Source organism: Lodderomyces elongisporus, chromosome 3 (assembly GCF_030384665.1).
Source record: "Lodderomyces elongisporus chromosome 3, complete sequence".
NCBI lineage: Eukaryota > Fungi > Ascomycota > Pichiomycetes > Serinales > Debaryomycetaceae > Lodderomyces > Lodderomyces elongisporus.
The window spans coordinates 931,627-954,689 of NC_083675.1; the positions used below are offsets into that span (position 1 = coordinate 931,627).

The 23,063-nt window shown below is 38.2% G+C and overlaps 10 protein-coding genes across 10 annotated transcripts; 6 read left to right on the forward strand and 4 right to left on the reverse strand. All coding sequences in view use genetic code 12, as the record gives it.

Annotated features, from left to right (window-relative positions):
* Positions 1-460: 460 nt before the first annotated feature.
* PVL30_002669 (uncharacterized protein) lies at positions 461-3,223 on the forward strand (the record flags this gene model as incomplete). The annotated part of the gene is made up of 1 exon (XM_001525195.2): positions 461-3,223. One exon carries the CDS (start codon positions 461-463, stop codon positions 3,221-3,223), a length of 2,763 nt encoding a protein of 920 aa, XP_001525245.2.
* Positions 3,224-3,732: 509 nt separating this feature from the next.
* On the forward strand, positions 3,733-6,576 carry SEC26 (coatomer subunit beta; the record flags this gene model as incomplete). Its single annotated transcript, XM_001525197.2, has 1 exon — positions 3,733-6,576. One exon carries the CDS (start codon positions 3,733-3,735, stop codon positions 6,574-6,576), a length of 2,844 nt encoding a protein of 947 aa, XP_001525247.2.
* Positions 6,577-6,675: 99 nt separating this feature from the next.
* Positions 6,676-7,680, reverse strand: PVL30_002671 (uncharacterized protein; the record flags this gene model as incomplete). Its single annotated transcript, XM_001525198.1, has 1 exon — positions 6,676-7,680. One exon carries the CDS (start codon positions 7,678-7,680, stop codon positions 6,676-6,678), a length of 1,005 nt encoding a protein of 334 aa, XP_001525248.2.
* A 325-nt stretch (positions 7,681-8,005) lies between these two features.
* Positions 8,006-8,506, forward strand: NHP2 (snoRNA-binding protein; the record flags this gene model as incomplete). The annotated part of the gene is made up of 1 exon (XM_001525199.1): positions 8,006-8,506. One exon carries the CDS (start codon positions 8,006-8,008, stop codon positions 8,504-8,506), a length of 501 nt encoding a protein of 166 aa, XP_001525249.2.
* Positions 8,507-9,277: 771 nt separating this feature from the next.
* Positions 9,278-10,897, forward strand: PVL30_002673 (uncharacterized protein; the record flags this gene model as incomplete). Its single annotated transcript, XM_001525200.2, has 1 exon — positions 9,278-10,897. One exon carries the CDS (start codon positions 9,278-9,280, stop codon positions 10,895-10,897), a length of 1,620 nt encoding a protein of 539 aa, XP_001525250.2.
* A 255-nt stretch (positions 10,898-11,152) lies between these two features.
* Positions 11,153-14,689, reverse strand: PIM1 (ATP-dependent Lon protease pim1; the record flags this gene model as incomplete). The annotated part of the gene is made up of 1 exon (XM_001525201.2): positions 11,153-14,689. The coding sequence occupies one exon, from the start codon at positions 14,687-14,689 to the stop codon at positions 11,153-11,155; it is 3,537 nt and encodes a 1,178-aa protein (XP_001525251.2).
* Positions 14,690-15,339: 650 nt separating this feature from the next.
* On the reverse strand, positions 15,340-16,686 carry PVL30_002675 (uncharacterized protein; the record flags this gene model as incomplete). The annotated part of the gene is made up of 1 exon (XM_001525202.2): positions 15,340-16,686. One exon carries the CDS (start codon positions 16,684-16,686, stop codon positions 15,340-15,342), a length of 1,347 nt encoding a protein of 448 aa, XP_001525252.2.
* A 476-nt stretch (positions 16,687-17,162) lies between these two features.
* On the forward strand, positions 17,163-17,762 carry PVL30_002676 (uncharacterized protein; the record flags this gene model as incomplete). Its single annotated transcript, XM_001525203.1, has 1 exon — positions 17,163-17,762. One exon carries the CDS (start codon positions 17,163-17,165, stop codon positions 17,760-17,762), a length of 600 nt encoding a protein of 199 aa, XP_001525253.1.
* A 269-nt stretch (positions 17,763-18,031) lies between these two features.
* NCL1 (tRNA (cytosine-5-)-methyltransferase ncl1) lies at positions 18,032-20,158 on the reverse strand (the record flags this gene model as incomplete). Its single annotated transcript, XM_001525204.2, has 1 exon — positions 18,032-20,158. The coding sequence occupies one exon, from the start codon at positions 20,156-20,158 to the stop codon at positions 18,032-18,034; it is 2,127 nt and encodes a 708-aa protein (XP_001525254.2).
* A 1,488-nt stretch (positions 20,159-21,646) lies between these two features.
* Positions 21,647-22,828, forward strand: tmk1_1 (mitogen activated protein kinase; the record flags this gene model as incomplete). The annotated part of the gene is made up of 1 exon (XM_001525205.2): positions 21,647-22,828. The coding sequence occupies one exon, from the start codon at positions 21,647-21,649 to the stop codon at positions 22,826-22,828; it is 1,182 nt and encodes a 393-aa protein (XP_001525255.2).
* Positions 22,829-23,063: the final 235 nt, after the last annotated feature.

The window sequence follows — 23,063 nt, forward strand, 5'->3', positions numbered from 1 at the left end:
CTGTATAAGTTCGTGCGGCTTCTCTGTATTCCTTTTTTTTTTTTTGCTTTTGTGAAAGTTTCAGCTCCATTCTTTGTTCAAACGAGCAGACACGACCGCTGACTTGTGCAATTTCTCAAAATCAACTGGAAAGTTGCAATTGACAATTCGTAAATAACCACCACTAGACAAAAAGGCAGAAAAATCATTGGATTTAAGGAAAAAAAAATATATATATATATATTACATACGTATAGCGTGGTATGATTACTACCAAACAACCTCACAAGTGGTTCCAATAAAAAGTTACTGTTAGGGTTTTATTTTTTATTTTTTTTGGTTCTTTTTTTTTTTTTCCTTCGTATTTCAATTTTTTGCTACATTATTTTCCCTTTAGTTTGTGGAACTTTATAGTTATCGATTGAAAGATTGATCCAATCACTGGAAACGACAAGTGCTTTTCAACACAGTGAAATTAACAATGACAGAAAGGAAGAGGTTTCCAAAGCTATCTTCGATTTTCAGTCATACACACGATGTACCGATTGAGAAGAAGCTGCATGCACAATCACGCTCACAATCACAATCACAATCACTTTCTACTCCATCTCGAACAAGTGGTGGTGTTGGTGTTGGTGCTAGTGTTGGAAGCAGTAGCAACAGAAGCAACAGCCACAACATCAACAACACCAACAATACCAATACTAATATCAAAAATAACAGCAGCAGTGGTATAACTTCGACAAAACTCAACCACCAGCTGCCGCTGCATAATCTTTATCATCATCCTGGACCATCATCACTGGCAACGAGACCACTCAGCAAACCGCAACTAAGCAATGTTCCATCGAACACCCAGCTACGTAATCAAAACATTGATTCCGTGAGAACTTTAAATCAACAACAGTCACTGGGCAATTCACGGATGGAAATACCTTTACGAGCACCTTCGCAAGAACCTTCACAAGTACACAGTTCAGCTTTTAATCCACAGATTCCAAATGTTTCCCAAACATCGCAGTACCAAGGATTTAACAACCATTACCAAAACAGCAGCAGTAACGATAACAGCAACAGCAGCTTGAATACAACACCGTTGCGAGTTCGAAATGCAGAATTTAGCACCCGCACCGACCCGTATGGAAAAAGCGAAAGAGTTGCGTCAAATCACGATACCAACCATCTTACTCCAATACTGACCGCAAATACAACCATGACGAGTCCAACATCAAACAGACTACGCCGGAAACCACCAAGTGATTTAGAGGAATTTAATTTTCTCACCAAATCACTATCTCCATCTTCAAAGTTGAGTGATGGCACCTCAATACCAGAAAGTTCTAAGCATACGAGCCAAGGCACGCGTTCGGAGGTTAATGAGACTACATTGACTGATTTGGAAAATGAAATAGACAATTTCTTGCAGCTAGAGAGCTCCAACACAGATGGCAGTAGTGTATATGCACACAGTGATAGGCGTAGCTCAGAGCTTCCTTCATTAAATGGCCACGAATCTGAACATGCACAGAAAGTCGCCGACCCGTTTAATAATTTTATGGGCGGAGGAAGAGACTACGGGGCTTTAGAAACTGCACCATTGAATTACCAACGAACTTCAGCTGGTGCTTCAGTTCCAGGACTGGCATCTGGAAAAGCATCCGGAATTGCGGCATCATCTACACCATATCCATTGACATCGTTTTTGGACACTTATTCTGAGAGTGTAACACCAACAGATTCGGTTGAGAACTCTCCACAAATGCTTCAGAGATATAGGTTGGAGAGTCCCGAACAAAATCATAGCAGAACTGAAGCCGCTTTTAGATCACAAGCCAATGTGACGAATGCATCTAATGCTGTAAATGATTCTTCATCATCTTCAAAATCCTCAATGTCATTGCTGTCGCCAACAAAAATAATGCGTTCTCAAGAGGTACCCTCTTCAACTTCCATGATACCGCAAACGAGCTCACAGACAATACCCGCCTTACCTATCCAACCTACGCGTTCTTCATATTCAAGGACATCGTCATCATCAAGAACGCAGCAATCAAATAGGGCATCATCATTGATTCAAGCAAACCAAAGCTTACCTCCAGCTGAAAGAACAACGAGTTTACAATCAACCGTTCCTTCCCTTTATCAATCTTCAGAGAGCTTGGTACAATACCCATTTAATAATACTAGAACAAACTCTATAGGACGACAAACGTCGCAAACCGCGTTCCATCGTGCATCGAGCTCGCTTGGTTCCATCCGAAGTGCAAACTCTTATAGAAATGTTAATCTTGCTCAATTGAAACGCACCATTAGTTTGAAACCAGGCGAGGGGGAACGGTCAAACTATGTTTTAACAATTAGACGCAGTGGGGGAACTGCATTTAACGAAGCTGGTCCTTCGAAATGGAAGTTACCTGTAGGTATACTACCTATTGATAAAGCAGCTACAAAGGAAAATTCGAACGGAAAGTATAAGAAACTTGCTGGCAATTCCAGCATCACTCGTAAAAAGTCAAGCGGAGTTGAATTAAAACATGGTCATTTAAAGCCAAGATTATTGGCAACCGAGATCGATGAAGGTGATAATTCCACTTCGCTAAGTGTTCCGAAACCACCTGCACCTACATTCAATAGCTCGTCTGCGAATACGTTGAAGAATGTTTCGTCGCACACATCTCTGAGTGCCAAAGCTTCGCGTGGAAATTCACTAAAGAGAACAACAACAGATGTATCACTTTTGACTGGAGACACGCAAAGCTTAGCAAGCACAAAGTCTAGTAGCACCAAGGGACGTACTGAAACCAGCCTCAAACGATCGGATTCTGCTGCCTCAAGTAGCTCCTCGGGAAGTTTAAGTAATAGAATTACAGGATACTATCAACACAGGGCTTACAAGTACGGAGATGATTATGACGATGACGACGATGATGACAACGACGACAATGATGATTATGATGATGCTAATGAATTTGGTGTTTTTGAAGATGGGTTTGATATCAAGAACAACTATAATGGTAATAAAAGAAATTACAAGAACAATAAAGTGAAGAATAATGACGATGATGACGATGATAATGCGACTGAAACAATTCTAGATGGTGAAGATCAAAAGAATGCAAGGACTGCGATGTTTGACTTTAGTAGTGATGGCCATGAGAGCAAGACTGGTCTAGGTATTAGAACAAGTGAAGAAGAGAAACCAACAAGGTTGGTACTAGCAAACCCCGATTCCGACAGTGATTAACTACTAAATAGTACTAGCCATTAGCAAATAGTCGATAATTGATAATTGATAATTGATAATTGATATAGTGTGTAATTGTAGAAGGATTCGAAAATAAATAATGCTACCATGTGACGACACCAACCATATTACGAAGTAATACTCATATTATTATTTTTATTTTTATTATCATTTTTTGTGTCCTTTTTTTTTTTTTTTCCTCCGTCCACTATTTTTCTGACAACCAACACGTAAATCGAAAAATTGACAATTTTACAATAATCAAGTATCAATACAAATCAAAGCAAAAGACAAATAAGAAGAAGAACAAAAAAGAAGAACAAAAAAAAAGGAACGAGTTAAAAAGAGGATATACACGCAACAACCAAGAAAACAAAACAACAGCAAATAACAAGATCCAATCCATATTTTCAACAGTTATTCTCAGTTTCTCTTATCCATAAAGTCCTTGAGCATTTACACTCGAGTTACATAGCAGCACATAAATTGCCATAACTGGAACTATAAACATGAGTGAGAGCGGTTATACATTGATCTATGACCCCAATTCGGCGAGTAAAGTCTCGGTCAATGAGTTTAAGACGCTCTTGGAGAAAGGAAAAGACGATGTTAAAGTCGACACTATGAAAAAGATCTTAATTGCGATTCTTAACGGCGACTCTATGCCCGACTTGCTTATGCATATTATAAGATTTGTAATGCCTTCAAAGAATAAGGAATTGAAGAAATTACTATATCATTATTGGGAAGTGTGTCCCAAACTCGACGAGTCAGGTAAGATGAGACACGAGATGATTCTTGTGTGCAATGCTATCCAGCGTGACTTGCAACATCCCAACGAATACATTAGAGGAAACACATTGAGGTACTTGACCAAATTGAAAGAGCCAGAGTTGTTGGAAACTTTAGTGCCAAACGTACGTCAGTGTCTTGAGCACCGTCATGCTTACGTTCGTAAGAATGCAGTTTTTGCATTGTGGTCCATCTACAAGGTTAGTGACCACTTGTGTCCCGATGCTGATGAGTTAATCTACAGATTTTTGTACGATGAAAATGATGCTGTTTGCAAAAGAAATGCATTTGTGTGTCTTGGGGACTTGAACAGAGATGCAGCATTGCAGTATATTCAAGATAACGTTAGTGTTATTGAAACATTGGATCCGTTATTGCAATTAGCTATTGTTGAATTTATAAAGAGGGACTCGTTGAAGAACCTGGGATTGAAGCAACAATATGCACAATTGGTGACTGAGATTGTCGAGAGCTCTTCAAATGTTGTTATGTACGAAGCTGCAAACACCTTGACTGTGTTGACATCAGACGCAGCATCGATTCTTCTTGCTGGAAACAAATTTGTTGAGTTGGCAACAAAGGAGGCCGACAACAATGTAAAGATTATCACATTGGACAGAATCAGAGATTTGAACAAAGAACACCCAGGTGTATTGCAGGATTTGTCTTTGGAAATCTTGAGAGTATTGTCCTCACAAGATTTGGATGTGAGAAAGAGGGCCTTGGATGTTACAATGGAATTTATCACATCAAGAAACGTTGAGGATGTGGTGAAACTTCTCAAGAAGGAGCTTCAAGCAACAAGCACTTCCAACGATGAAAAAAATGCAGAGTACAGGCAATTGCTTATCAATGCAATTCACCAATTGGCAATCAAATTCTCAGAAGTTGCAGCCAATGTTATTGATTTGTTATTGGATTCTATTGCAGATTTGAACTCAACCGCCGCATACGAAGTCATTACATTTGTCAAGGAAGTTGTTGAGAAGTTCCCCGAGTTGAGAGATACCATTATAAAGAGATTAAACTCTGCATTTCCACACATCAAGAGTGGTAAAGTGTTTCGTGGCGCTTTATGGGTCATTGGTGAGTATGCTCTTGGAGAACAGCTTTTGCAAGATTCTTGGAAACAGATTAGAGCAAGCATTGGAGAAGTGCCAATTCTTGCCAGTGAGATTAGAGCGAAAGAACCACAACACGAAAGCGAACAAGGTGAGGACTCCGAAGAACACCACAGGAAGAAAGGCCCCACAGTCTTACCTGATGGTACCTATGCAACGGAAACAGCGTTTTCTTCAGAGAGTTACGAAAGTCAAGATAGTGAATCCAAGCCACCACTTAGAAAACATTTACTTGCTGGTGATTTTTACCTCGGTGCTGTATTATCTTCTACATTGGTTAAATTGATTCTTCGATTACAGGAGTTGAACACACAAGAAAGAATCTTGAACGCTTCAAAAGCCGAGGCATTGTTAATTATGGTTTCTATAATCAGACTTGGAGAAAGTTCGTTGGTTTCAAAAAAGATCGATGAAGATTCTGCTGATAGAATTGCAACATACATCAGGATCTTAAACGATGAAAAAGATGCCAGCTTCATTACTTCCAGTTTCCTTGATGATACAAAAGACGCATTTAAGTCGCAAATCAATGATGCCGAGGTTAAAAAGGCCGAAGCGGAAGCTAAGGATATGATGGAACATGCCGAGCAAATTGATGACTCCATTGTGTTTAGACAGTTGGATAAGGACAATAGAGCGGGCACAAAAGCGCTCGATGACATTGCCTCTGCCTCCGGGTCCGATACCAAGAAAGAGAATTTGTCTTCGAGATTGAACAAGATTTTGCAATTGACTGGTTTCTCAGATCCAATTTACGCAGAGGCGTTTGTCAAAGTTCACCAGTACGATGTAGTACTCGATGTGTTGTTGGTGAACCAAACAACAACCACATTACGAAATTTGTCAGTTGAATTTGCTACATTGGGTGACTTGAAGGTGGTTGATAAGCCAACAACGGCAAATATCGGCCCTCATGGTTTTTACAAGATGCAAACTACAATCAAAGTTACCTCCGCAGACACCGGTGTGATATTCGGAAACATTGTTTATGACGGACAACACTCTGACGAGTCCACGATTGTGATTTTGAATGATGTCCATGTTGATATCATGGACTACATTAAACCTGCCACTTGCTCAGAAAGTCAATTCCGTAAGATGTGGAATGAATTTGAGTGGGAGAACAAGATTACCATCAAATCGCCAATTGGTTCCTTAAGAACCTACCTCGAGGAGTTGATGAAGGGCACGAATATGAAGTGTTTGACGCCAGGTGCAGTGATTGGCGAAGAGTGTCAATTCTTATCTGCTAATTTGTATTCACGCTCGACATTTGGCGAAGATGCATTGGCTAATTTATGTATAGAAAAACAGAGTGATGGTCCAATTATCGGACACGTGAGAATCAGATCAAAGGGTCAAGGTTTGGCATTGAGTTTGGGTGACAGGGTTGCGTCGATCTCGAAAAAAGGGAAAAACACACCACTTGTAAAAGTTTAAGTAGCTTTGGTTTACGCAACCATCTACATGCACACATACAATATATATATATATATATATATGCCTATATATCACTATTTGTTGAGCAAGTTGATAAAGTTAAAGTATATTTTTCAATTTCAGGTCAGAGTACAAAAATTTGAGTAGTTTATCCAGTGATTCTCTCTTGAGTTCTTCGTTCTCGGAAGTCAGCGATTTTAAAGCAGGGTCAAGATGAATACCAAAGGCAGGGTTGATAATTTGTTTGCTGCAGTCTGCAATTAATTTCTTTTCAAAGCAAACAAATACAAAGTTAAATATTGCTTGCAAATCGCCTTGAAGAAACACGTCAAAAACCAATCCTGCTTTTGATTTTGATTCTGATTTTGATTGAGTCTCTAATCCTGTCTCAGCCTCTGTCCCAGCCTCCGTTTCTGCTCTTGATTCCAAAAGGTCGTATAAAGGGTAAGTCAATGGTGCCAGGTCCAAATATTTTATTCCATGCACTGCCTCTGCGCCATCTTTGAGTAGCAAATGAAGCTTGTAATTTGATGATTTCAATGTAAATACCTCCAGATGCAAGTTGTTGATTTTCGCATTTAAAAGGTATACTATGTAAGCGACCGACAAGGCAATGCTTGTACATGTCCCATACAATGTAAGAATTCTATCGATTGCGCCAGGAATTTGCTTAGAAATTACAATATCACGAAGTTGAAAGCTAGGACCAAGCAATATGTCTTTTAAACTCTCCTGCAGCAGCAGCAGCAGCAGCAGCTTCAGCACAGGCTTCAACAGGGGCCGTAGTATTATATCTGCTTCTGATGAGCTGATCACAATTGAAATCTGAGATTCGCTATTTTTGGATATTCGCTGCAGCTTAGCTTCAATCTTGGAAAGAAACTGAATCACTTTTTGTTCATCAACTGATGACTTGGCAGTAGGGGCTTGGAGAATCGCGTTTTTATGGGTTAAGTGAATTGAGGTTTGTTGCGGCAGCTGTACCGGGATGTATGTGTCATTTAATGGTGATGTGGATTTTAATATGGGTGATGAAGACCCAGGTCGGTCATACAAGGGCCTCTTGCGTTTCTTATTATACCTATTACTGTCACTCGGAGGCATGTTGAATAACAATGGGGGTATTAATATCCTTTTGTGAGTATTTTTGTAAAAACCAATAATATGTATATATGTATATGTTTATGTATGTATTGTACTGGACGTGTGGATAAGGCTAATTTGTGGTGAGTACTGAATTTTGAAGGTTTGCGCAAAAAAAGCAAAAAAAAAAAATAATAAAAAAAAAAATAATAAAAAAAAAAAAAGAAAAAGAAAACCGATCGAAGACCCATCGCTAGCTCATTGAAAATTTCAAGTCAAATTAAGATAAACATCTTATTTCGTCACATACTACCAACAACACTAAAACGTACACATACAATTAAAAATGGGAAGCAGCAGTAAAAAAGAAAGCAAGAAAGACGTCAAGACCAAACTGACAGAAGAGACCACCACGTCTCCAGATGATAACTACGAAAAAAGAATGCTGGCCATCTTACCATTTGCTCAACCTCTTGCGTCCAAGAAACTTAACAAGAAAATCTTGAAAACAATAAAGAAGGCATCTAAAGCCAAGCATGTGAAGAGAGGTGTTAAAGAAGTTGTTAAAGCTTTGAGGAAGGGAGAGAAGGGTCTCGTTATAATTGCTGGAGATATTAGTCCCGCCGATGTCATCTCACACATTCCAGTTCTCTGTGAAGATAACTCAGTTTCATATATTTTCATTCCATCAAAAGAGGATTTGGGTGGTGCAGGTGCCACAAAGAGGCCAACATCGTGTGTGATGATTGTGCCTGGCGGAGGAAAAACTAAGAAGAACGCTGATAAGGTGGACGAGTACAGAGAAAGTTACGACGAAATTGTAAAGGAAATTAGTGCTTCGGCCTAGAAAACGTTCCACACACAAAGTAGAGAAGAGAAAGAAGAAAAGCGACGAAAGATGTTTGTGGTTAATATGCGGAGGTCTGGGTTGCAATGTATAAATTAGAAAAGTTTGTTTTTGTTTTTTTATTTTGAAATTCAATCACCTTTGATATTCTTGGGAATTAACTCTCAATGGTGTAGCACAGCAAATGGAAAATGAAAAATGGAAAATTTTAGCATATAAAATGAAAACGTGTTTTATTCTCTTCAATCATCTTATTAATCCATTCCTAAGAGCCAAGTATCTGTTTGTTCAATATATCGTAGCTACTCTGCAACAGTTGATATTATTTCTCTTTCCAATTCTTTACCAAAAAAATTGTAGCAGAACAAGACTGTAAAGAGTATATTGTTTCCCTCTTTTTTCCTTTTTTTTTTCTTTTTTTGCTTTTTGCTTTTTGCGCGTGTTTTTATTTTATTTTATTCTTCCATATCTTATACATCTCTTTACACTAACAAATATTTGTATTGGTGAATCCCTTTTCTCATACCCGCACAATCTAGCACAATTCACGTTCTGTTATCCCCACACAGTTCAGCAGGCGCAGCAGCAGGTAATCACAACAGCAAAAACAACCGAAACAAAAAACAACAACAACAACAACAACAAAAACAACAACAACGACAATAAATAATTGCACCTCGTTACAAACTTTTTGTCGGTATCAAGATTTCACTCTTCTTCTTTTCTTATCTTTTTTTTTTTCAATTAAAGAATACTGTTTTGAAAATCTACATGTCTAGCCCCAACAAAGAATCTCAGAGGAGTGACAGTGACTCCTCCATCACGGCTGTTGACTATATCCAAAAACAGTCAGAGCTTGAAAAAGAAGCAAGAGAGCTCATGCCATATGAGCCAGACAAATGTACTTATGAAATGGGTGAGCTCCGTCAATCAATTTACGCTTGTTTAACTTGTTCAAAGGAGAATGACGAAACTCCAATTGGGATTTGCTATTCTTGTTCAATCCATTGCCATTCTCAACATGAACTTGTTGAGCTATTCACTAAACGTTTGTTTGTTTGTGATTGTGGAACAACACGAATGTCAAAGACACCAGATGGGGCATGTAAGTTAAGGAGGCAAGCAGGAGACGCAGATTTAAGAGATAGAAGAAACTTGTCTTCAGTTCCGTCTATTTCAGCCGCAACAAATAGTCAACGCCGACATTCGAGCCTGGTACAATTGGAGGCAGAGGATATACCAAGTAGCTCAAACGTATACAATCAGAATTTTCATGGTAGATTTTGTGGGTGCAAACTGCTTTATAACCCACTTGAGGAAACTGGAAACATGCTTCAATGTTACTTTGGATTCGAGTGTGGGGAAGATTGGTACCATGACCAATGCATTATGGGGTTTGCTCCAGATACATTTAAAACTAAGGAGAATACGGATGGATCAACGGAAGCTGGTGAGAATATGTTAGATAAATTGTCTCCAGCAGGGTTGACTGCGGAACAAAAAGAGTATGCATTTGAGGGAGCTCCTAAGGACACTTTTGTCGATACAGTGAATACAATTCAAAACAGTGAAGAGAGTAACGGCAATGAAGTTGATAAAACTTTTGAAAAGGAAAAAGAAGAAGGCACCAACAATAAGGAGAAGGAGCAAGAGAAGGAGCAAGAGAAGGAGCAAGAACAAGAGCAAGAGCAGGGGCAAGAACAAGAGCAAGAACAAGAAGATATAGATGACCAGGAAATGATTAAAAAGTTGAAATACTTTCCGCCCTTGAGTTCATTTGACCAGTTTATATGCTGGCAATGCGTCGCTAAGTTTGCCGCAATATTCAATGAGTTGGAGAAACTTGTACCCCAAATTGTGCATGCAAAGTTGCCCAGGTTCGAAGGGGTGAAAACTGTTGAGGAATGGCATGAGCTTGCTCAAAAGGATAACGAGCCTATGAGAAAAAGGGTCAAATTAGAGTCACCACCAAATACCGCTACCACTGAAAATGAATACGCAGGTAACACCCAAAACCTTAGCTCGTTATTCCTTTCAAACGATTTCAAAGAAAAACTAAAGGAAGTAATTCCAAAAGTTGACAAGGACTCAAAACTAGCACAATTTTTACACAATAACAGCTTTCTTTATGACGAAGATCCTATTTACGAACCACCTATGGACCTGTCGGAAGAGGAGTGGTCCACAACTGTATCTTACTTAGACATGAGTGCAGCCGATGCAATGCACTCTTTACCAAGAAAACAGGCAATAGAAACAATACAAGGATACGACAAAATGAGAGCAAAGTTACGCGAGTTTTTCAAACCATTTGCAGAGCAAGGGAAAGTTGTTACTGAAGAGGAAGTAAAAAGCTTTTTTGGAACAATTAATAATGGCGACACCAAATAGGGGAACAAAGGGAAAGACTGGAACGAAATTCGATATAAGCAAACAAAAAGGATATGATAAGAAAAGGTGTAAGAAATATGAGAGAAAAAAACAAACAAACAGACAAGAATCGAGGAAGGAAGGCTGAACCTAGAGTCAGGAAGATATAATAAACAATATAAATATATAATACAAAAAGAGTATGGCGTGACTATGACTTTGGCATTGCACGTATAATAATAGTAATACAGTCTTCAATATATACATTTACTCAAACTAAACTTTGCTATCCAGTAATTGTTGTGTTTTGGCTCTCTTTTTCTCCTCGCGTTTTGCAAATTCTTCTCCCCATACATTATTTCCTTCCTCTTCACTGACGTTGAACAAATTGTCAAATACTTCATGGTACCATTCCACCGGAATATAAGTGATGCCTTCTTTAACTTCATCTGGAATCTCCTCCAATTGGTATTCACAATCCTTAGGATAAATAATCTTGGTGTATCCCGCACGCTTGGCTCCCAAAGTCTTTTCTCTCAATCCCCCAATAGCCAACACTTTACCGGTTAATGTGATCTCACCAGTCATTGCTGTGTCGTTTGGTAAAGACTTGTTCAAGGCTAAAGAGATCAAAGAGGAGGTAAATGCTATACCAGCAGAAGGGCCATCCTTCGGAATTGCGCCTCCAGGACAATGCACATGGATATGCGCAGCCTCAAAGAACCTATTCTCTGGGAACTTCCTCACCAAGTACTGCTTGGCAAAAGAGTAGGCTATGGCAGCAGACTCCTTCATAACATCCTTCAATGAACCAGTAACATCCATACCGTTGTTACCAAGATCGGAACTTATCGAGTCTGTCAATATAGATTCAATGTACAAGGCATCACCGTCTCCAGAAGTGTTATACGCGAGACCAGTTGCAACACCAGGGTTTAATGTCTCATAGATTCTATCCTTGGTGTAGATTTCGGGACCAACAAAGTCTTTAAGATTCTCGGTTGTCACTTCAACTTTTATATCATCTGGTAATGCCAATTTGACTGGCCCTTCATCTTCCTCAACCTGATTTTTCTCATTCTCATTCTTGTTTTCATTTTCATTTTCACTTTCGGTTCTGCTCTTGTTTTCAGTATCGGTCTCTACTTCAGTGTCCTTGTCTTTGTTCTCTTTCGCATCAACATCAGACACCTCTTTGTCCTTACCTTGATCTTTGGCAATAGGAGCATTTGCAGATGTCACTTGATTTTCTTTATCAAGAATTTCTTTTGTATTTTCTTGACTCTTCTCAACATCATCCTTCAAATCCAGCTGTGTTTTTGAGGTATTACTGGTTACTTCTGCTGAATTATCTCCCTTATCTTCCTCTTTCTCCAAACATTCTTTCTTTTCTTTCTCATCTTTTTTCATTTCTGCAGCCTCAGTCAGCACATCTTCAATTCTCACATCTGATTCCCTCTCTTCTACTTGCTCGACTATCTTCATAGAAGCCTTACTGAATATTCTATTAATAAGACTTTTCACGTGTCTCAACCCACTTTCACGGCAATACTTGTCAATCAATCTTGAAATCGTCTCCTTTGGTATATCAACCAAGCCCTCTTTCAAACCTGCCTTCTTACAAGCATCAGGGATTAAATGTCTCATGGCAATTTCAATCTTCTCATGCTTGGTATAACCATTAACCTCAATAATTTCCATACGGTCTCTCAAAGCTGGAGGAATCGAGCCGAGGTAATTTGCAGTACAAACAAAAAGAACTTTGGACAAATCAACTTTGACCTCAATGAAGTTATCCACAAATGCATTATTTTGTTCTGGATCCAAAATCTCCAAAAACGCACGTGCAGCACCACCATGGGCAGTTGTATCAAGCTTGTCGATCTCATCAATCAACATCAAAGGATTTGAAGTCTTTGCATGCACCAAAGCAGAGATGATCCTACCCGGAATGGACGCAACATAAGTTCTACGATGTCCCTTGACATCATGCACATCTTGAACACCACCCACAGCTATTCTTGTATATTTCCTGTTCAACGCTTCTGCAATTGACTTTGCAATCGAAGTTTTACCTGTACCTGGAGGACCAGCCAAACATATGATTTTCCCATTTACCGTTCCCGATACTTTACCAACAGAGATAAACTCTAAAATCCTATCTTTGACATCTTTCAAACCATAATGGTCGCGGTCCAAAATTTCTCTTGCTTTTTTAACGTTAAAAGAGTCCTTTGAATAAATACCAAATGGTATAGATGTAAGCCAGTCCAAGTATCTTTCCACAGTGTTCAGCTCAGTATCACTCAGTGTTCCCAATCTCGCTTTTTCAGTCTTGTATGCCTCTAAAGCTTCTTCGGGCATTTTCAATTTCTTTACTCGCTCGTCAAATTTAGCAGCTTTCGAGTTTTCACCTAAACCTGCAGCTTTTAAAAGCTCTTTTGCAAATTCCTTCACCATTGATTGTGCATATTGTTTCTCCATTCTTTCCCTCATATTGGTGATTGCTTGGCGCTTAATCATATCTGCCTCAACTTCGGTCTTTAACAAATTCAACGTCTTTTCCAATTTCTTCTTAACGTCCAATGTTTCAATTATATCCTGGATTTGATCGGGACTACCAGTAACAGATCCACCAATAAAGTCTGCGAGCATCGAGGGAAATTCCAATAATTTCTTACCACCTTCTGTAGCCAAAGGACTTTGAGGAAGCTCTGCACATAATGATTTAAAGTTCTCTACCAAAGCTCTAATTTCAACGCTATTCTTATCATATGGCTCGTCTTTGAGTGGTTGAACTGCAGCATAGGACACGCCAAATTTCTTCAAGTAAGCAGTAGCAAAATCTTTCTGCTCTTCAATATTCTTGCTCTTCACCTCGGGCGTACTCAAATCAACCATCTTGACTCTATTTTGAATATAAGCAAGAACAGTTACAGAAGATGCGTCCATGGAAGTAATCTTGTGTATTTGACACAAGGTACCAACATTATGCACAAAGTCCTTATTCTTGATGATATCTGCATCACTTTCTGGGTGGTTCATATCACGCACGTGAAACAATAAGAAATATGGCTCTCTCTTGTCCACAACTTCCTTTAAGCATTTAATCACCTCGGGATCTCTAACAACTATTGAGTGATGGTTTCCAGGTAAACCAGGACGATCGCGCATTGGGATTGCCAAAAGTGGACTATAAAGTCCAGTACGCGAAACCACCAAACTATTGTCGTCTTTGGAGCTGTTATCATTATTATTATCGTTGGAATTGCCATCTTTTCCATCACCATTAATTCCGTTTTTACCATTATTTCCATCATTGTCTCCACCGCCACTCACATTGGCCCCAGAAGATGCACCAACTGAACTTCCTGATGTTGGCGAGTTTGGATCTATGCTCAACTTTGAATCTGAAGATTCGTCGTTCGAGGGAACTTCTTCCTTATCCTTCTTGTCCTCCACTTTAGATTTATCAGTTGCGTCTGGGTTTGCTGGTGTTTCAGGAGTCTTTTCTTGGTCTTTTGGAGTCCTTTTCCGATTCCTCGTAGGTTTATCCGACTTTTCAGACTTTTCAGACTTTTCAGACTTGTCAGGTTCTTCACTAGTTGGCTTGTCTGTGAAATGAGACCCGCTTGAGCTATCAAATAAATATGCGGGATCTCGTATACTCAACAAATCATTCTGATGCAATTGGTACAATGGTGGCGGAATCGCAGAGATTTGGTTTATGAATGGCGCTATAGATTTTAAATCTTGAGCTAATGGAGCAGATGATGCAAATCGGATACTCTGTTGACTTTGTATATGTTGCATGTTCTTGCAACATCGGGAAGACAAAAGAGTCCCCCTTCGAAGTAAATGTCCCTTGTGTCTAGTAGCCAGGAGCATTTTGAAAGATGTAGATTCTCCTACTAATGATAATGTCCTTTACTGTATTCTTTTGCGTGGAAAAAAAATAACAAAGTTGAAGATATAACAATTACTTCTTTGATTTGCCATCAAAAAAAAAAAAAAGGAATGAAGAAGTAACTCGAGATCTGTGGATTTTGGAATCTTAGCGTTTGTTGAAAATATACGTTTTTTTCTCTCTCCATTTACTTTTTTTTAAATTTTATTTTTTAATTTTTATGGTGCAAACGCTCTACTTCGGCTTTTAGATACACGGAGAACTCTACATTAGTAATCGCAGCTGCATCAACCACCAACCATCATCACCACCATCACCACCATCATCATCAACCCCCACTAACGACACAAACAATTTATTCTTTACGAGCGAAATCTGCATTAAATTTGAAATAGGACAGAAAAAGAAAAGAATTTTCAAAAAGAATTGTTAGACCGGGAGAGAGAGAGAGAGGGAAGGAGAGAGAGAGACAAAAAAAGAGAGAATTACAACTAAGTCGAATCTTGAAATAGGATTGGTTCTTGTTAATATTGTTTTCTATAAAATCAATTCATGATTAGTCTATTGTAAACACGTTTCTTTTTTTACGAGGTTGATCCACATCCCAAAGACTGCCAACAGGGCTTTCCTTCCTCTTTTTCGATACAACGGGGGCACTTTTTTTCACTATTTCCTCTGCAAAATTAGCGTCTTCATATTTTGCAAGCAAATTTAACTCATCATCGTCGTCATCATCATCATCATTATTTGCATGCAAGTCTAGCCCAGAGGAGTTCCTCAGTCTCGCACCAAGGATGCTGGGCGCTCTTGAAGTTTTCTTTCGGACAACATTTGTGGTTGATGTTGATGTTGGGGTTGTCTCCTTTGTATCTTTCGAAATATTAGCATCGTTGGAACCTTTTGCATCTTTTGAATCGTGTGTCTCGCCTGTCAATTGTTTATCTCCTAAACTTGTAGTTGCACCCAGTACATATTTTTTCCCCTTTTTCGCCACTGGAGACGCATCATTACTATGGCTTTCATTGGTTGCACTAGTTGAACTCATCACAGAATCACTCCTCAAAACTCTTGGTTTTCTATTTGGTGTAAAGTCAGGCGAAGGGCTTCGCAGTCGTGACCGAGATTTATCACCACCGGTAATCGCGTCATCATCAAAATCTTCAATATGCTTTGATGGGGTCCGCAAAGGGTGATTTTTCCTTGATGGGGACAACAATGTGTTCGAGCCCATCAGATTTCGTAGTTTTGGAATTGTCAAGGGTGCTCCACTCACGGCTTTCTTAGTGTTCATCGATGGCGATAAGTCCATTAAGCTTTTTCGTTCAGAAATGTTTGAAACAACACTTTTTTCTTTCGGCGTGACTAAGTCATCTTCAAAAATGTTCGTCAACGTTTGTCCATACAATGCAGTGGCCAATGTAGACTTCTCGGGTGTGAAAATAGACTTATTGCTTAGCAACCTCCTACTGGTACCAAATATACTAGACTTTGAGCCATTGACACCCGATGATGATGATGACGATGACGATGACGATGATGAAAAAGATAACAACGACGAAGGATCCTTTTTTGATTTTAATTCTTTGTTTTCCGAACGAAGACGTTCATTGTCTTGTTTCAATGTATGAATTTTTGCATCCTGTAATTTCTGCTTTGTTGAATATTCTTGCTTTAACTTGTTTAATTGAATTTCGAAATCGATTTTTGCATCTTCATCAAGAGCACCATTTTTTGTACTCAACTTGATACTCTTTTTGCCGCTTAGAAGCTGCGCTTGCTTTTGAACCATTATTTGTAGCAACGCCAAGCGAATGAGGTTTCTTCTCTCTTTATCCTCCCAAACAACTGCCTGAATTTCCTCACGAAGCTCATAATGTCGGTTAATAAGTTCTTCCAAACCCATTTCTTTCTGTCCTTCTTTCTAAAATGGTTTACTTTCTTTTTTTTTTAAAAAACTTTTTGGGTTTCAAATGGGATAACAAAGAGGACAAAATTCAACTCGCTTAATATGTATTTCAGTGCAATGCTAATTTCAACTCTGAATCCAACTTCCTCCTTGAAATGGTCTAATGTATAATTGTGTATTCCCGAGTTGTGTGTATAGTCTTGCTAAATTCAGGAAGAATTAGTGCAAATAAATAGATAAAATAAAACAGGACAGAACTGGAAATAGAAACAGAAACAAAAACAAAATGAAAACAAAAACAAAAAGGGGGGAGAAAAAAAAAAAGAAAATCAAATATACATTTGTGAACATATACAAAAACAATACTTCAATGAACTGTTTTGATCCACGCGCCGCACTAGTTCATCTTCTTTTCTTTTACTCCTATATAATTTGTTACATATGTATATATACATATATACATATATTATGAAATGAACATATCCAAACAGAGCGATGTTAATGCTACAAACGTGTATAATGCATGTAATGCAGATTATAGAGAAGACTTAAGGGTCAACAAAGAATACATATCTGAGAATCCAACTTCACATAAGCTTGTGCCTTTTCGAAATGGGTTACAAGTACACATCGACAAGGATGCAAGGGATATGGATCAAGTGATTAAACAGGAAGGGAGGATCATATCACCAGATGAACTTTTGGAGATGCAGAAGCCAGGACAATTGAAAATTCCTCTTATGGACCTTAAAGAAGCAGAAGATACGGAAACCATTGGGGAAAACAAATGTCAAAAACTCCCGTCTTCAGATTTGTTAAAAGCGTTGCATTATTACGTGGCGAGCAAGTACACTAAAAACATTGATGCGAAAAATCCCGACCGGCTCCGATACGTAGAGAGTATGGATGAAACTTCGCTTTTGGCTATGGGTTTGCTTATTGAAAACTGGGTGGATGAACTTGTGACTGAAGATGTTTGCAGAATGTACTTGCAGAAAGTGGACGAAGAAAAAAGTTTTGTAAATCAAATGCATGAAGATCTAGAGATGGCCAGTGCTGATGAAGCAGGTTAGGCATTATAAGATTATGTCGCAACAGAATACCCATGGAAATTGAGCAGGGTCAATATAGTTTATAAATGAAAATGATAGACGAAAATAATGATAATGATTATAAAATGACGTACTACTACTACTACTATTATTATTATTATTATTAGTAGAATTTTACGATTAAAAATAACAGTACTAGCAGCAACAGCAACAGCAACTGTAACAACAAGAACATTCAAACGCCACCTGATCAGACTTTCTTTTTTTTATATCTTTTCCATACCATATAACTAGTCTTTTGAAGTATCTTCAGCTTCCTCATCTTTCTTTTCTTGTCTTTCTTCGGTAATTTTCTTCAAGTGGATTACTTCTTTAACTTCGTCCTTGGCAGAAGTATCAATGTCAAACACTCGAGAAAGGAGTTCATGCGTGTCCTTCTTACTAACCATTAAATTAACGTTGCTTCTGCCCTTCCAGATAGGTAAAAACAATGCCTCCAAGTTGTTACCACGCTCAACTTCTAAAAACAAACAACCTTCTTCTTTCGATTCCAAACCTTCCAAAAACTCTGCATCAATGTTCTGTTCTCTAATTTCGTCAATTTTTGGGAACCCATTCGTGAAAAGATACCTGAGCAACTCAAGGTTACACTTGAGTCTTCTTTCTTTACCAACAAAATGCTCAATGGTATGTAGAGCCTCGGTTTGTATTCTCCATGGACACGATGTGGATTCACTTCTTTGAGCAACAAATAATTTGATACCTCCATGTACCAATTTGAGCTTTTGCTCCTTAATAGTGAGAAGCTCTTTAATTGGAGGAGAAGCATAGTAAACAGTCCTCACTGGCTCACCCGTCAGGTTTCTCACCAAAGTACAATCCTTGCGGAAAGAATCAGAGAATCCATAAAAGCCATAACACTCAGCAATTTTGGGGTTCTCAGGGTCCAAAAAGATAAATGGCTCTTCGTTTGCATCTCTGGGAAGCTTTGTTTTCTTCATCTCAACTGGTTTGTCAGCAACAACGGTATCATTTGGAACCACAACTGGTTGAGGCGTAGATGTTTCATTGGACTCTGATGCATCAGCAAGTTTTGGCTTTTTTGCCTCCAAAGATTCGGAACCAGCATCGACTGCTTTTCTCTTTACCGGCTCATCATCCAATTTTTCAAAAACGGTGATAAAGAAGCCACCAGTATTTTGCAAATGTGGATACACTCTTACACAATTTTGCAAGTTGAAATCCTTGGCCTCTTCCTCAGTTGGCGGAAACAAAGTATCGGGCAAACCATCTTCTCCTTTGTTTTTGATCTCCATATCTTTGCCAAACACCTTCCAGTCCGATATTCCTTGTCTTCTCTTTAACCCGGGCGACTCATTATCGACATTCACAAGCTTAATTTTCTTGCCCCATCTTCTCAATGCTTCTGCAACCACCGCTTCATTTTCAATAGGAGATAACGAACATGTTGAGTAAACCAATCTTCCACCCCTTTTCAAAAGTTGCAATCCACGGTTCAAGATGTTGAATTGCAATGGGTGCAAACCAAGTGCATTTCCAACCCTGAAATCTTTCCACACATTGATGTTCTTCCTCATTGTTGCATCACCTGAACAAGGAACGTCACAAAGAATTCTGTCATACTTTAAGTACTCTGCCTCGCCATTCAACTTGACACGAGGAAACAATTGTGCATCGTGGTTAACAACTAAAAAGTTTGGCGAATTCAATCTTTTAACTTGATGTACCAACATGTGACTACGTTTATAATCAGAGTCATTTGCCAAAACAAAACCTGTTGGTAACTTTTTCTCGTCTTCAGCATGCAAGGCCTCAACCAATTGCGCGGTCTTGGAACCAGGTGCAGCACACATGTCCAACACGTAATGATGTGGCTTGACATCCAAGAGCAATGGGGGAATCATAGACACTGCTTCTTGTCGACTAATATTACCAACCTCGGTTTCCAATACCAAAAATCTCTGTGTCTTTGCAAAATCTTTTTGTTTTTTGATAACCAGCTTACCCACATCGATTTGCCAACCCAAATTGTCAGGGTAAAATGCAATATTTTTAGGAGTGATATCAATGCCTTCAAAAGTTTGTCCTTGCAAATTTTTCACGTGTCTTTCAAGAAAAATGTTACGTATCTCCTCAGCATGTCTTCTGCTTCCCGTGATTCTAAAAGTCATTGGCAAGTTTGTCTGGCAAGCTGTTTTAAAAGCTTCCCATTCTTCCTCGGGAATAAGATTCAAAGTCTTGTAATACTTCTCCCATACTTCACTATACCTTGGAGCCTCAGTCCAGTTCCCATTGTCGTCGGTGGTAGTGTTGTTGTTGTTGTTACTGTTACTGTTGTTGTTTCTCTTGTCGAAGCCTTTACCTTTGGCACCCTTTTTATAATTTCTTTTAGGCATTTTGAATATATAGTTGTAAGATCTAGCAAGAGATAGCCTAGTTAACATGCACAACACTATTGGCACTCCTGAAACAGTATTTTTCTTCACTTTGTATCGCGAATTTTTTGAAAAAATTCCATCGGCGATGCAAGTTCTCGGGTCTACAAGTTTGCAAGCGTGTGTGTCGCAGTGTCTTTATTTTTTTTTTTTTTTTTTAATTTTACTTTTTTTTATTTTTATTTTATTTTGCGAAGCCTCTGCGATGAGATAAGACCAAGAGAATGAAGTTACACAGTTTGATTATACTACTTTAAATACACTTTGTTTTGCTTTACTTTGTTTTCACTTTACACACAATACTCTTATTATTTATCTGTGCTAAGAATTGTAGACAAGAGACACTTGCATAATGATTTTTTGTTTCAATATCAAGCGGTTGGTAACGGGCTATAAGCGGAATTGTATAGAGGGAAAGGAGAAGGGAGAGGAGAAAAGAAAAGGGAGAAGAGAAACGAAATAAATGTAGAGTTGAGTTTATCCAAGTTGCCGATGATAATGCTTGATATGTTGTATGCACCGTTGTTATAAGCAATTACCACATTCTGGAATAAGAAACTATTGAACTCAAAGACCAGCTCTGCTATAGAACCATCTACAAACCAGAAATTAAAAATTTCTCTTTTCTACTTTGTATATTTGCTTATTTGCTTATTCGTTTGTATATATCTTTTTTTTTTCTTTTTGCCTTCTTTCTACTTTTCATTAGTTTCTTTTGCATTCAAAAAGACTTTATCTCAATCTGAAACTGCGTTTGGAAAGGCAAGAAAAGGAAATGTCACAGATTCTTCTTTCGGAAAATGGTTTGTGACACAAAAAATAAAGCATCAGACTAGCTAGATCATTTGGTAAGTTTCGCAACTTATTATTACAACTTATTTACTACAACTTATTTACTACAACTTATTATTACAATTTATTATTACAACTTATTTATTACAACTTATTATCACAACTTATTACAATTGAATCAGATTTGAAACCAAAAGCTAATGGAAAGGCAACGCATATTATAACACGGGAAAGTTTACTTTCTTTTCTTTCTTTTTTTTTCTCTCCTTCTATGTTTCGATTACTTTCTTTTTTTCTTTTTTTTTTCTATATTTTTTCAAAAAATAATTATCTGCTTGTTTGGCAAGAGGGTATTGATGGTCATTTAAGCTGGAGCCCTATGTCACACTGAAATTTCAAGGTAAAATGTACTTGCCTCAACATAAAGTGGGAACCTCTCCATCTCTCGGGGATGTTTCCGATGTATACAGTTAAGTCATTTATTGCTTCTAGTTGTATGTATTGAGCAATTCAACCGTCACGTATATAACTGCAAGATGTTTTCTTATCCTTTGCTTCATGTCGTCTTCAGTATCATATTTGTGGTTGTCATAAACATCTCCATCGTCTAGGTAACTAAATAAGCTGGTATAAACAAATTTGCACGTTTCAAACGCCATGACAGCCACTTCAGTGATTACTAAAGCAAACAAAGTACGACACGCATATAGGAAACCTCAACCAGATCCTTCAACAAGAAAGATTGTATTCAACATCTCGCCCAATTTCAAAGTCGAAAGCGTATTAGGAGAAGGAGCTTATGGAATAGTGGCTTTGGCTGTGCATTTGCCTACCAAGACCAAAGTGGCAATTAAAAAAATTGAACCGTTTGAGAGACCGCTTTTTTGTCTTCGAACACTTCGAGAAATCAAGTTGCTTCGCAAATTCAATAATCACGAGAATATAATAAGGCTTTATGATTTACAAAAACCAAGCAGCTTTGCAACATTTCATGAAGTTTACCTTATTCAGGAATATATGCCTAGCGATTTGCACAACATTATACAGACACACGTACTAAGTGATCAGCACGTTCAATTTTTTATCTATCAGATTTTGAAAGGACTCAAATTGATACACAGTGCTAAAGTCATCCACCGTGATTTAAAGCCCTCGAACATCCTCGTGAATGAGAATTGTGATTTGAAAATATGTGACTTTGGTCTTGCAAGGGTCGACTCGGTCAATTATCGCACAGATAAGATTTCATCGCTTACGGAATATGTGGCTACGAGATGGTATAGAGCTCCAGAAATTATGCTAAATGTCTCAAACTATACAACTGCAATCGACTTGTGGTCTGTTGGATGCATTCTATTTGAATTATTGATCTACAGAGCTATTTTCCCGGGTGCTGACTATATTAATCAATTGAAATTGATCTTTGAGATTTTAGGTACACCATCAGAAGATGATCTCAAAGTTATCAAATCCAAGAGGGCCAGAACATTTATCCAATCACTTCCAGTTAGACAAAAAGTTAACCTCACCGAGTTTGTTCAGCTTCATCCATGTCGAAGAGCAAAACACCATGAATTTGCAGGCGAAGTGAACCCCATGGCGATTGATTTACTTGAGAAACTACTAGTGTTTGACCCAAGCAGGAGGATAACTGTAACAGAGGCTTTGGAACACCCATATTTATCAACTTATCACGATCCACTAGACGAGCCAGTAACGCTGCCTGTGCGTTTAGAAGATTTTGATTTTGATGTGGAAAAAAAGGATTTGGATTTGGATGATTTAAAGAGACAAATATATAATCAAATCGTAGAATCCAAAAGAATTGAAACAAATTAATAGAGCTAGGAATTGGAACCCCCCCTTCCCCCACAGTTTTTGATCAAATGGAATAAAGAAGGAAAGGAAGAAAGAAAAGAAAATAAAATAAAATGAAATAAAATAATAAAAAAGAAACAATAATAACAACAAAAAAAAAATTGTACCTGAACTAATGTATAGTAATAAACTCGTTTCTATTAAATTGCATGAATATGTTTTGACTCTTTTGCTTCTGTTCTTTATTTTTTTTTTT